Source organism: Ovis aries, chromosome 4 (genome assembly GCF_016772045.2).
Source record: "Ovis aries strain OAR_USU_Benz2616 breed Rambouillet chromosome 4, ARS-UI_Ramb_v3.0, whole genome shotgun sequence".
NCBI lineage: Eukaryota > Metazoa > Chordata > Mammalia > Artiodactyla > Bovidae > Ovis > Ovis aries.
The window spans coordinates 104,487,070-104,501,823 of NC_056057.1; the positions used below are offsets into that span (position 1 = coordinate 104,487,070).

Sequence of the window (14,754 nt, forward strand, 5' to 3'; positions counted from 1 at the left end):
AGAGGAAGTGATCTACAGTGAATGCCAAGAGGCCTTTGGCACAGGGAGTTCGGACACTTGCCAAAAAATGCAGTGTCCTCTGCAGACTCCCTGACTCTAAAACCATCCACGTTTGAAGAGCCTCCCAGAGTAGGGACTTTAAGAGAAGACCCCAGTAATAGGAGAAGCGGCAAGACGAACCCAGGACCTCAGAAGGCAGGGCTATTTCTCGTGCTGTCAGTTGTGAGAATTTGGAAGATTTACTGGGGACGCGCATCTTTGGGAAACACAAAAGCCTAATATGGTCTCAATCAGGCACCCCGGGACTGTGAGTGTAAAAAGAGCACATCTGGTCATTGCCAGGTGGAGCTAGTGGTAAAGAATCCGCATGTGAATGCAGGAGATGCGAAGATGCGGGTTCGATTCTTGGGTCTGGAAGATCCCTTGGAGGAGGGCATGGCAACCCACTCTTGCCTGGAGAATCCCATGGACAGGGAAGCCTGGCTTGCTGCAATCCACAGGATCGCAAAGAACCAGATACAACTGAGTGACTGAGCATACTCTGCACTCTGGCTGTTCTAGGGGGTAGGGATGCTAACAATTAATGAAGCACACTTGACGTAACTGGGTTGGATCAATTCTATTACAAATCCCAGGGTGATGAGATCAAAGTCATGATGAGGAGATGCCTGAGGCTGGGGCCGGCAAGAGAGAATGCTGATTAACTGTTGATGGAGACAAAGCTGGAAAGTGAAGGCAAATCGGGAACCTGGGAGCAGGAGACTGGGGAGCACTGAGGGTGACAGGAGCCTCCTACCTGGAGGCAACAGCCACTCCCCCCATCCCCCTGCCCCAGTAGAAGGAGAGCTACCTCGCTGGGAAGGGGCGGGTCCTAGCAGAGACCCCAGATTCAACTGTGTATTGGTGCCCAGTGGCCCTCCCATCCTACCCACTGAAGCATGAGATGCCCAGGAATTTGTATTCTTCACAAGCTTCCAGGAGAGCAGGAGCCAGCCTGGCCCTGGTGGACACAGCTGACCTGTGTCATGGAATCAGGGTCGGTCCTCAGACCAAACTTGGTTAGACTCTCAAAGGCCCCCCAAAACCTGGGGGTGGGGGTGGAGGGAGGTGTTCAGGGGACCCACTGTAGGGTGAAGGATGGAAAGCTGCAGATGTTGGCTGTCAGGACAACTTCAGTCTCCATCACTCAGCCATGGGGCTGCTGTGCTGGTGTTCAGCTCCACCCTGACCTGCAGATCACAGCTGTGCAGGCTGCCTGGGCCCAGCTGGGGCCGGCACCTCTCTGCTCCTGTGTCAACGCTCTGGGCACTTTGTGGTAATTATATCTGAGGGAGAAACTCTTAAGTGCAAGGGACCCACAGCTTGAGCCTGTAAGTGAAGAGTTTAGAGAGCTTCAGATGAAATGGATGTGACAGGGCCAGGCCACCATCATCACAGGGACAGGGGTGGGTGGGGGGCTGCGTCAGAGCTTGTCAAGTTGCCACAGCAGGGGACCCCAGAATCAGGGAAGCCCAGAATCAGGGAAGAGGGTCTTGAAAGGAACCAAGAGACTAAACTAGGAATGTCCTCCTGTGGAGAGAAATGAAGTGACCTCGGAGTGGAGAAGGCAGGTGCTGAAGGTCAAGTTCTTGGGGCATATTTTGGAGCTGGAAGGAGGTATAGAGCTCTCGACCTAAGCCTTGTTGTTCAGTCCCTAAGTCGTGTCTGACTCTTTGTGACCCCATGGACTGCAGCACGCCAGGCTCCCGTCCTTCACCATCTCCTGGAGTTTGCTCAAACTCGTGTCCATTGAGTCAGAGATGTCATCCAACCATCTCATTCTCTGTTGTCCCCTTCTCTTGCCCTCCATCTCTCCTAGCTGCTCTCAAAGATCTGCTGCTTGGGAACAGGCCTGGGTTCACGGGTAGCGCCTGTGAACAGAGTGCTTCAGATACCGGGTGAACCCTGGAGGGCCAGCCGCATGGCCGTGGTGGAGTTAACCTCTCTGTGCATCTATTTTCCTATGTGGAAAACTGGGAAAGTAATGGAAACTACGTTAGGGTCGTTGTGAGGATTACCTGAGTAAAAGGACGCAGAATGCTTAGTATCTGGCACGTGTTAGGCTCTTAATGGTGTTAGCTATGGTTGCTGTCTTTATTATTGAGCCCTGTTCCTTGGCTAAGGCTGATGCTCAAGGAACAGATGTCTGCCCCAACTTGGGACCATCAAGTCCTGTCTCCTGGGACAGGGAAACTGGGAGCCTAGGGGTCACTGGGTCAGGGTGATGCAGTGCCCAGAAGGCAAGCATTGGGCCTCCAGTGGCTCAGATCAAGTTCTGTCCCATCCAGGACTTGGTGGTTGACCTTGCCCTCAGTCCTGCATTGTCCTTATGAAAGGGCAGAGTTCGTTCTCTTGCTTTCCAAAAGAACCTTAACTACCCCAAGAGACCTGAGGAGGCTCTGTGAGACATTCTCAGGGATCCTTTCTGAACTGGGACTCACAGAGAGAGAAAAAGGACCAAAACAAGAAGGAAAGAAAATGGACTATTGGCTGCACGGCCTCTGTCTTGATCTGAGAGGGCTCAGGGAACCCCGGGATCCCCGCAAAGGTTGCAGTTCACACTTTGGCCATAAAGGGGCCGAATGGGCCCCAGGAGGCCGAGGAAGGCTGCTCTCCTGATTCTTCTGAGCGGGGCTAGGAGGGTTGTGGTGCTAATGGTGGGTGTCAGTGTTGAGAGACACCACAGGCTGGTGGGCCGACAGGGACCAGAGTGACGCTCCTTCCTGCCTCCTGCTGTCACCAGGAAGGCAGGTCCTCACAGGGGAACACACATCTCTCTTTACATCAGGAAATCACTCCACGGGCTTCCCCAGAGATAGCAGCATGAGGTGCTTTAGAACCAGCAGCCTTTCTGAGAATTCTGAGAATAACTTCCTTTTTTTTTTTTTTTTTTGGTCCAAAGTATCCCTGAGAGATTCTCATCCCTTCAGCTCTAACAGTCTTTGTGGAAATGTAGTGGGGTGTGTCCTCAAAACTGCCATGGGTGGCCCACAGCATGACAGCTGATGGTGGAAACAGGCAACAGAATGTGAAAGGGGTCGACCAGTGGGCTCCTCAAAGCCGCCTCCATCCACCTCGCTGTTGTTCTGGGTCCTGACAGAAAACCGCTGTGTTAGGTGGGGCAAAGCTGGCTTTCGGTTTCCTCACCTGTCTCAACTAGGGGTTGGACCACCTCATCTTAAAGTTTCAGAACTCCCAATTTTGCCAGCACCAAGACCGACAAAACTCTGAGCTGGAAGATGCCTAACCTGTGATGATGTCACCACTCTCTCATGCATCCTCCGCTGTGTTTAAAAGGCCAAGGGAATTTCAGCATCAGTTACTCACCACCCCGCCTCCACCCCCATCCCCTGCCTTTATGAATTCCCAGAGGACCTGGGTAAGGTCTTTTCTGAGCCAGCTCTTACAGACCACTGTCCTGAATTGTAAAGGGGCCATTACTGCTACGGAGTTTCTCTGAGAGGTCCTGGAACACGGGCATCCTCAATTTACAACACTCATCATCTCATTCTGTAGATTGACAATCTCTGATCAGAAATCCCTGAGGTCAGACACTTTTGAAATCAAGACTTTCAGATTTTATAAGGGAATCTGATACATATTCAACATTTTAGGTTACCCTCAAAGGAGCCTTGGGTACTAACCACATAATAAAAAGAAGTAAATATTTCTGCTATAAAATATGGGGACATTTCACTAAGTGGCACAGATATGACTATGACACAAATAGGAATATGACAAAGGGACTTGCAAACAGCCTCTGGTTAGTTCAGGTCTGGTTTTACCAGTTGAGTTTGCTGTGAACTTAAAATCTGGTTTTCAGAGCTGTTTTGATTTTGGATTACAGATGAAAAAGAATAAGTCATTCTCTTCTTGCTGGTCTTAAGGTTTTCAACAACATAGTCTTGACACTTTCACTGTTAATTAAACAGGAGAGCCCCTCACACCAAGATGTGTGCATTTAAGGCTGTAACCTTTATAAATGGGCTATATGCAGGTGACCTGAGGACTTAAGGGTGTGAGGTAAGGAGAGGCTTGAGGAGTCAATGCCCAGATTCTTAACTTTCAGATGTGTCTTTTCCTAAATGGGTGCACTGGCCCTAGGACCCGCTGGTTCCCTTACCCGCCTTCTCTCTCGCATTCACCCCTCTTACAAAAGAAAGTCTCCCTTCTTACTCTCCTGAATGTTTGTACTGCCACCACGTGTGAGAAACCTAAGGGGTGCCCAAATGGAATAATTCCAGAACATTTGGTTCCTGAGAACGGTCCCTTGAGAGCAAAGAAAGCCACCCTCAGTAGGAAACACTGAGGGCTGACCAGGCTTGTTCCCACTTAGGTGACAAACTCTTTGCAAACTCCCCACCCACCCATCCATCCATCCATGAGATACAGTTTAGAAATGAGGCAGCCATCATCACAGGGAGGACTTTTTGTGACAGATATGAGGTCATCTCTGGCCACCTGGGCTGACAACAAGGAATCTTCTCAAACAGGATCCTTGGTGAAGATCTACTAACCACCCACTCCCCAGACCCAGGGCTTATTAAGTGCTCCTGTAACAAGATTTTGAGCCGCAGGAAGCAGAAAACCAGCCTCTAGAGAGATGCTTCTGGCAGCTCTGCCCCCGAATTACCTGGCCCCAGGCTGTCACACTCCACCAGCACCTCGCTGGCCTGGGTTTTCAGGGGGGGCACGATGATGGTCCGGGGGTTCCCCGTGCAGTGCGGCTCCAGGCTCCCCTTGGTGTCAAAGGTGGTGGTGGTGTGCCCGGCGCGGTGCTGCACGGAGTAGGGGCTGGTGTTGCTGGAGGAGTCGGAGTAGGGAGAGTCGTGGACCGTGACACAGCTGATGACGTTTTTTCTCTGCTTGGAGACAGTGCTGGAAACGCAAAGGGAGAAACCAGGACCGTGAGAGGCTGTGCGGTGAGACACCTGACTGGCTGGGCAGAGCTGCACTTGCGGGCAGGGGCAGAGAGGCAGAGCAGGAGAGAGGGTAGGAATGTGACTTCTGTTCTCGAGAACCCTGATGGGGAAACCCAGGCGTCACCAGTCTCACTGGCGGGGGTGGGGGTGGGGATGACGTGAGGACAAGAGAAGGGGCTGGAGTGGGGCCCACAGAAGCTTCTGGAAATGGAGTGAGAGAACCTTCTGGGCAGGCCTGGGCTCTCCCCCATGCAGCAGGGCTCAGCAGACCTGCGGGGGAAGCACTGGCAGCCCAGAGCTCTGGGGCAGCTGTCCACTAAAAAACAGGCACGACCTAGAAACTGAGTTATCTTTTGTGTGGTGGGAATTCCTAGTCCTTTGGACCGCTTGGAGATCAAACCAGTCAATCCTAAAGGAAATCAACCCTGAATATTTACTGGAAGGACTGATGCTGAAGCTGAAGCTCCAATCCTTTGGCCCCCTGATGTGAAGAGCCGACTCACTGGAAAAGACCCTGATGCTGGGAAAGATTAAGGGCAAGAGGAGAAGGGGATGGTAGAGATGAGATGGTTGGCTGGCATCACTGACTCAATGGACATGAGTCTGAGCAAACTCCGGGAGATAGTGAAGGACAGGGAAGCCTGGCATGCTGCAGTCCGTGGGGTTGCAAAGAGTCAGACACAAATGAGCGACTATACAACAATGACCTAGGACTTGGGAGGCTGAGAGACAGCATCTCAAATGATCCTGAGATAACTGTTCTGAGGAGGTAGGGGGAGGAATCAGGTTATACAGAAGTTTGTAGCAAGGGGCAAGTAGTCTGAACATCAAAAGATTATTGTTAATTAAGGAAAAATAGCTAGGTTGTGACATCCCTGTTTACTATGGCAGGAAATACTCCCATTTGACATTACATTTGGAGGCCCGAAACTTGTTTACTGATAAGGCAGGAGATATTCCAATTCACACAGCGCCCTCTGAGCCACCAGGGAGGGACAGAAAAGCACACAGAGCACCCAGACAGACCCCGGCAGCCCGAGGCTGTGGTGTGGAAGAAAAACACCTTTGGGAAGGAAGAGCATGAGCTTTATTAGGCGTGGGGCCTGGGAGACCCCACCGATTTAGGCAATAGAGGATAAGACATCCAAGAGGGGCTGGGATGCAGTGAGAGGGATGGGAAAGTGAGGTGCTGACCCCGCTAATCCCACACACAGCTGAGGAATCGGAGCTGGACCCCACAGCCTCAGCCACCTCTCTGCTCTGAGACTGGGAGGGGCGATGGCTTTGCCGTGCAGGCCACCCAAGACCCCCAGGTCCCCATCTCAGGGAAGTCCTGACCCTCCTACAGCTTCTCCACTGCCGGGCTGAGGGTGGGGTGGCGGTAAAAGATGCCTGTGAGATTGCTGCTCTGAACCCCTGGTCTTCGTTCTAGAACCGAGACTTCATACACTGCTGGGGAGGAACACACTTTGCCTGGCTCTGGGCCAGCACATTTCTTTTCTCCTGAGATATTTATGTTTGTCACTTTGGGAACCAATTCTGTCTGCCTCCCAGCTCAGTGAGAGGCTGGTGGGATGACAGATACGGAATTGCTTGCTTATTGTGAAAGGTGTAAAAATGGATCACATCTATTTTTGTATATTGATCACCTATTTTTAAGAAATATCGATTGCCTAAGTAAGATGGTCAGTGTCCAACCACTTGGCTAAGAAGCCGGTATTTATAGAGCGCCTAATGGAGCCACAATACTGCCACCTCCCAACCCAGGTGTCTTGCCCAAGGTCACACAGCCAGCGACAGCCAGATTCCAAGACTGATCTCTGCCCCACCCCTGAGGGCAGTGGAGAAACGAGAAACTGGAGCCCCAGGAGGCCTGATGTCTTGCTCCCTGAAGCCTGCGCTGCGCACATTGGGCTGGGTAATTCCTTCTGGGGCTGTACCTTCTGTCCCTCCTGGATCAGGGTGGAAGGGCCCCTCTCTGCGTCTGTGGGTGAGGACACAGGCCCAGCAGACAGATGTCTAACTTCAGCAAGTGTTGGTGGTCTTGGGTGACTGTTCAACCTCCAAGCGATTCAATCTCCTTACCAGTAAGATGTAGATAATAATAGTACCTACATCACAGGCTTGTTTTGAGACTCAAATGAGAAAATACACAGAAAGTATTTTGAACGGTACACAACACAGAGTAAGTATTCTAAGAAAACTAGCTTCTATTATTAGTGTTACCTCATTTAACATGTGAAAACAGGTTTGCAGGCAAAAAATATCTCTAGGCAAAATGAGTACTATGAAGGTAACAGACTTTCTGGAAAAGTTTCCAGTCTAGGAATAAACCAGAAGACTGATAGGAAAGAAGTTAAAACTCATCAGTTAGAATCCTTGGCGATCTATGCTAGGTGCTACAGGGAATTTCTGTATAAAGAAATATAATAGGTGTCTCCACCCTAGGAGATGATTAAAATCTCAGTGAAGGATTGTATAAAAACATGACATGTTACACCCTAAAAGTTTTAAAATAATCAGTTAAAGAGAAAGGATGTCATAAAGGCTTCCATGATGAACTGTCAAGTGAGCTGTGCAGACGATAATTAAGAACTCAGAAGAAGGCAAGGAATGAACTGATTGCATATACTTATAGTTCTTCATTCTAACTGATAAAATGGCTGTATCTTAATTAAGAAAAACTACATACACGCGTGCTCAGTCATGTCCGACTCTCCGACCCCAATGGACTGTAACCCACCAGGCTCCTCTGTCCATGGGATTATCCTGTCAAGAATATTGGAGTGGGCTGCCATTTCCTCCTGCAGGGGATAAAGAACTACACTTTCTACTTATAACAGCTGAAATGCAAAAGGCCCACATGCTTGTTGCTCAAACACAGTTTGAGGTAAAAGCCACTGTATGACCCAGTGATTCTGGTCTAGGTAAGTACAAAACGGAGTTGAAAGCCAAAACAGACACTTGTATGCTAACGTTCACTGCTGTAGCAATCACCATAGCCAAAAGGTGGAAACAGCTTCAGTGCCCATGAGCTGATCACAGAATAGTATTCAGCCGTAAAAACAAATAAAGTTCTGATACATGCTACAATATGGATGAATCTTGAAAATGTTACGCTAAGTGAAATAAGCCGGACACAAAAGGACAGATATTGTGTGATTCCACTTATACGAGATTCCTAGAATAGGCAAATTCATAGGGACAGAATGTAAATTAGAGGTTGGGTACCAGGGGCTGTGGGGGTGGGGAGAGGAGTTTGAGGAGTTGCTGCTTAATGGTACAAAGTTTCTGCTTGAGGTGATGGAAAAGTGTTGGAAATAGTGGTGATGGCTGTACACAGTGAATGTATTTAGTGTCACTGAACTGTACACTTAAAAATGGTTAAAGTGGCAAACTTTATTATTTATATATAGAGAGATGGGAATACCAGACCAACTGACCTGCCTCTTGAGAAACCTGTATGCAGGTCAGGAAGCAACAGTTAGAACTGGACATGGAAAAACCGAATAGTTCCAAATAGGAAAAGGAGTATGTCAAGGCTGTATATTGTCACTCGGCTTATTTAACTTATGCAGAGTACATCATGCGAAACACTAGGCTGGATGAAGCACAAGCTGGAATCAAGATTGCTGGGAGAAATATCAATAACCGCAGATATGCAGATGACACCACTCTTATGGCAGAAAGTGAAGAGGAACTAAACAGCCTCTTGATGAAGGTGAAAGACAAGAGTGAAAAAGTTGGCTTGAGGCTCAACATTCAGAAAACTAAGATCATAGCATCTGGTCCCATCACTTCATGGCAAATAGATGGGGAAACAGTGTCAGACTTTATTTTTTGGGGCTCCAAAATCACTGCAGATGGTGATTGCAACCATGCATGATATGAAAAGACGCTTACTCCTTGGAAGGAAAGTTATGACCAACCTAGACAGCATATTAAAAAGCAAGGATATACTTTGTCAACAAAAGTCCGTCTAGTCAAGGCTATGGTTTTTCCAATAGTCATGTATGGATGTGAGAGTTGGACTGTAAAGGAAGCTAAGCACCAAAGAATTGATGCTTTTGAACTGTGGTGTTGGAGAAGACTCTTGAGAGTCCCTTGGACTGCAAGGAGATCCAACCAGTCCATCCTAAAGGAGATCAGTCCTGGTGTTCATTGGAAGGACTGATATTGAAGCTGAAATGCCAATCCTTTGGGCACCTGATGTGAGGAGCTGACTCATTTGAAAAGACCCTGATGCTGGGGAAGATTGAGGGCAGGACGAGAAGGGGACGACAGAGGACGAGATGGCTGGATGGCATCACTGACTCAATGGACATGAGTTTGGGTAAACTCTGGGAGTTGGTGATGGACAGGGAGGCCCGGCGTGCTGCAGTTCATGGGGCTGCAAAGAGTCGGCCAGGACTGAGCAACTGAACTGAACCTGAGTGGCACAACTGAAAAAAAAAAAAATGTAATAGGCCCCAAACCACTTAATTGTACACTTTAAATGGGTGAACTCTATGGTACGCAAATTATATCTCAAGTTTTAATGTCCATGTGCTTATTCAGGGACAAGAAAGCAAATGGGACTTACAAGGTAGGTGGGGATGAACAACTCAGATGTGGCAGAAAAACTGGAAAGTGGGGCACCAGGGAAAGATCCCCAAGCCTCCAAAGTAGGGACATGAAATCTGAGAGCAACAAGAGTTCTGGAAAGCTGTGGGAATGGGAAGGAGCACTGGGGCTTTCCTGATGGCTCAGCAGTAAAGAATCTGCCTGCAATGCAGGAGAAACCGGAGACTCGGGTTCGATCTCTGGGTTGGAAAGATCCTCTGGAGGAGGCAACGACAACCCACTCCAGTATTCTTGCCTGAAAATCCATGGACAGAAGAGCCTGATGGGCTACAGTCCAGGGGGTGGCAAAGAGTTGGACACGACTGAGTGACTAACCCACAACACGCTGGGAGGAAGGGGAGCTGCCTTAAAAAAAAAAACAACAACTGGTGGAAGAAGCCACAGCTGCTCTCTGTGGGGGGTGGGGCGGGCCTGGGAGCAGTTTGTAGTGTAATAAGATGTTACTAGAGGAAACGCCCCCAGCTCTAACCCCCCTGACTCCTGGCACCATCACAAAATGCTCCCAGGACCAGGGTCAGCGCTGGGAGACTGTGAGCGTGCGGCTACCCTGCCCCGCCCCTCACTCTCCACTTTGGTCACAGCCAGTTCCGCCTGATTAAATGACACACACACGGTGACTCATCTGGTCACCTCCCTAAACGCAGAAACGTTCTGCTGCAGGTGCACAGACTCTGGGTGGTGGACCCCACGTGAAGGACAGAGGCTGGCTGTTGCCAAATGTGTCCTCAGAGCTGGCGCTCTAGGCCTGGCGTGGCTGTCCATGTTATTGGTGTGACCTTGGGCAGTGGCCTGGATATACTGGGGTGACCCTGGATGTCCCTCCAGCTCTAACCTGCTATGAAATTTTTAGGGAGAGTGGCCTTAAAGGAGCCATTTGTGGTCCCCTAAATATTTATTATTAAAGACATTTAAAAGAGGATTTGCTTTACTCTAATTTGGAGAGAAAATAAATCCTTTCAGTAAGTGTATTTTTCACGGAGACCCAGACCAAGACAATCCCTGCTGACTACATATCCTCCTTAGGTTCTGAGTAGTCTATTAAATAGGGCTTCCCTGGTGGCTCAGATGGTAAAGAATCTGCCTCCAATGTAGGAGACATGGGTTTGATCCCTGGGTCAGGAAGATCCACTGGAGAAGGAAATGGCCACCCACTCCAGTATTCTTGCCTGGAGAATTCCATGGACAGAGGAGCCTGGAAGGCTATAGTTCATGAGGTCACAAAGGTCAGACATGACTGAGGGACTAACACACAAATAGAAAATGGGCAAATTAAACACACATACCCCACCCCACTAATTTTGGCCAAGCTATAACCAAATTCAAGGTGGACATACTTGGAATTCTTTACTCAAGTTTAGAAATTGCGGAGAAGCTTCAGCTCAATACAAGTAAGAATTTTCTGACAACTGGAATTATCCGAACATACAGTGGGCCAATTCTTGAACCAGTAAGCTTCCTGTTACCGGAGGATGGCTTTCTGGCAAGAGTCTTATAAAGCTGACAGCTGATCTAGATGACCCCTCAGAACTGAAAGTCGTCTTCTAATGGAAACCTAACAGGTAGTGAGTCTTTCCACCAAAGGGGTAGAGGAATTCTGCGTGTCATTTTCTTGATATCTATCAGGAGTGTGGGATAAAATTTCTCTGAGCTCTTCAGGGATTCCTCCCTATTTTTTCGGAGCTGGAAGTCCCCATGCCTGACGAGCAGACAGGTACAACACAGTCTGATGCTGATATACCTACATTTTTGGGTTTACATGTGACAGGTTTGGAAGAGGTGAATTAATTTGATAGCTCTGTTTCTAATCTCTTCTATTGTTAGAATCTCTGTGCTCTACTTGATGTACTATGCAGATTAAAGAACAAAAGGGAAGCTGTTAAATGAGTCAATTTAAAAATGAGCACGCACTTGACACGATGACTTCGGATTCTTTTAGCTCCTCCATGTCGATTCTGCTGGGATTCACCCCACGACAGTGTCTAATTATTATTGATAGCTTATCAATCCCATTATGAATTGGTTAATGGAAGTGAGACAGACAGTGACAAGAGCAGAATGAGAAATCCTTGCTTAAATGCCCTCGACAGAACGTCACTTCTGAATAAAGAACAAAGCTGCCGGAGTTCACGACTGCATTGTGTTGTCATGGCAATAGATGATTTTCATCATTTTCAAGTGATGAAAAGAAACAAGGAGCTAAGAAGCAAAGAAATCAGCCCCAATGGAGAAAACATGGCTGGAGAATCAGACACAATTCTGCGACCCCCTTCTCTGTAAGACCCTACCTGGAATATGCTTCTGATTTCCATCTGCCGGTCAATTCCATCCTGCAAGACCAGAGTCAAAACTCATCTCCACCAATGAACTTTCCATGCCATAATCAACACTGTAGGTGAAAACTGCTCTTCTATTAATATGACGCTGATTACTGAAATATAGATAATGTTTACTGAATGCACAACTACTGTTCAAAGTCCTTTACATGTTTTATCCCCTTGAATCCTCACAGCCAGACTATGAGGTGGAGAAAATGATAACTTTCATTTTCAGAACAGGAAAATGGTGGGTGCTTTAGGTCACTTTAGGTCACTTGGATGTTCAAGGTCACATAGCTGGTTGGGGACAGAGCTGGGCTGGAACCAAGCGCTAGCATTCTTCTGCTCCTTTTTCTTTTTGTGACTGAGTGTGGTCTTAGTTTATTTAAAACTTTTTATTTTATTGTGGTAAGAATATGCAACATGAGATCTACTTTCTTAAAATTTTAAGTATACAATCAGTGATGCTGTATAGCAGATCTCTGAAGCTTATTCATTGTAACTGAGATTTATGCCTGTTGATTAGCGACTGCCCATGTCCCCCTACCCACAGCCCCTGACAACCGAGATTTAATTCTTTGATTCTGTGAATTAGACTATTTTAGATAGCTCACGTATGAGGTCACATACTGCACATTTTCCTTCTTTTTAAGGCTGAATAGCATCCCACTGTATGCACAGGTCACATTTCTTTTATCCATTCATCTGACGGACACTTAGGTTGCTTCTACTTCTTGGCTACTGTGACTGATGCTGCAGTCAACCTGGGAGTGTAGGTATCTCTTTGAGGTTCTGATTTTAATTCTTTTGGATAAACACTCAGAAGTGGGACTGCTAGATCACATGGCAGTTCTGTTTTTCACTTTTTGGTTGTGCCCCACAGAAGGTGGGATCTTAGTTCTCTGACCGGGGATCGAGCCTGCACCTCCTGCATTGGAAGCATGGAGTCTTAGCCACTGGACTACCTGAGAAGTCCCTGTTTTTAATTTTTTTGAGGAACCTCCATACTGTTTTCCGTAGTAGCTACACCAACTTATATTCCCACCAGCAGTGTACAAGACTTCCAACGTCTCCACTTTCTCCATCCACACTTATCAGCTTTTGTCTTTTTGGTAACAGCCATCCTGCCATGTGTGAGGTGATATCACACCATGGTTTTGCTTTGCATTTCCCTGATTATGAGGGAGGCTGAGCACTTTTCATATGGCTGCTGGTACATCTTCTTTTAAGTAAACTCTGTCCAAATCCTTAGCCCACTTTTAAATTCGGTTACTGTTTTTTATTTTTTTTCCTGTTGCGTTGTCCAGAGCCTGCACTCCCTCTTCATCACCAGCTACACAGCTCCTCCTATCCATGAGCACTGAGAATGTAAGGCAACTGAGAGTCCTCCTTTGGGTTCCACCAGGGGCCAAGTTGGCAACAGAGGCATGGGGTGTGGGATTGTTCGCAAGGACAGCTGCCCAAGTGATAGAGATGACAGCTGCTGGCCCAGCCACCTGCATGGGGGTGCGAGCTGTTCACTGTGCTGTCCCACTCCCTTTCCACCCAACTAGAGAGAAATGGCCAACAGCCTTTAACTAGCTCTGCACGTGAGTGGAGGGGCTGGGGTGCCAATGCCACCAGGCCAGCGTGCTCCTTCTGATGTATCACGTGGCTTTCAATTTAAAGAAAGCTGAGCACCAAAGAATTGATGCTTTTGAACTGTGGTGTTGGAGAGGACTCTTGAGAGTCCTTTGGACAGGAAGGAGATCCAACCAGTCCATCCTAAAGGAAATCAGTCCTGAATATTCATTGGAAGGATTGATGCTGAAGCTGAAACTCCAATAGTTTGGCCATCTGATGTGAAGAACTGACTCACTGGAAAAGACCCTGATGCTGGGAAAGATTGAAGGCAGGAGGAAAAGGGGATGGCAGAGGATGAGATGGTTGGATGGCATCACTGACTTGATGGACATAAGTCTGAGTAAGCTCTGGGAGCTGGTGATAGACAAGGGAGGCCTGGCGTGCTGCAGTCCATGGGGTCGCAAAGAGTCGGACACGACTGAGTGAACTGACTGAGGACCAAAAAAAAACCACAAAAAACTCTACATTTTAAATTTGGTGCATATATTCCATTTGAGCTACATTATCCATATCCATATCCATATATATACATATGTATGTTTCTCAATATGGACTGTACCTTGCCAGGCTCCTCTGTCTATGGGATTCTCCAGGCAAGAATATTGGAGTGGGTTGCCATTTCCTTCTCCAGGGGATCAATCTTTCTGACCCAGGGATCAAAACCTACATCTCTTATGTCTCCTGCACCAACAGGTGGGTTCTTTACCATTACCGCCACCTGGGAAGCCCCAAGATATGCATATACACATGCCACCGTTATGATCACTTTCAACTTGACTACCTTCTGGAGAAATCTGAATCGGGGTCTGGAAGGAGCCAGGGGTGGCCTGGTCCTCAGGCATCACGCGCAATAGCCGGTGTTCACTCTGCCCCCGCCTTCTGCATGCCTGCAGGCCTCTCCTGATCATGCTGGGCCTGTCCCCTGGGCACAGCTCTGCCCGTGCTTTCCAAGCTGCTCCTGCGCTCCTCCCTCTGCCCTGTGGAAGGCAGGCAGGACAGCAGGTCGTCGCTACACGTCAGTAACGGCTTTGTAACACGGGGAAGTGGAGGACTGGCGGCTGGAGACAGTTGGGTGCAGTGTCTTCTCTTCAAAATGCAGTCTTTTCATAAAGTGCAGCCCTTAACCACTGGGATGTTCTGAATGAAGCCCAGGAAAGAGGAAGCCATGGGGCACTCTCCTCAAAACTCACATCTTCCAGGAAGAGTCAGGTGATGGAAACTGGTTCATCAGA

The 14,754-nt window shown here is 48.2% G+C and overlaps 1 protein-coding gene across 4 annotated transcripts in view; it reads right to left on the bottom strand.

The window, feature by feature from the left end:
* HIPK2 (homeodomain interacting protein kinase 2) overlaps positions 1 to 14,754 on the bottom strand; it is a 205,952-nt gene that overhangs the window by 14,590 nt on the left and 176,608 nt on the right. For all 4 annotated transcript variants that reach the window (XM_027968868.3, XM_027968867.3, XM_027968866.3 and 1 more), the window contains exon 13: positions 4,673 to 4,917. In XM_027968868.3, coding sequence (XP_027824669.2) covers positions 4,673 to 4,917 — 245 coding nt within the window. The remainder of the gene's footprint in view (positions 1 to 4,672; positions 4,918 to 14,754) is intronic.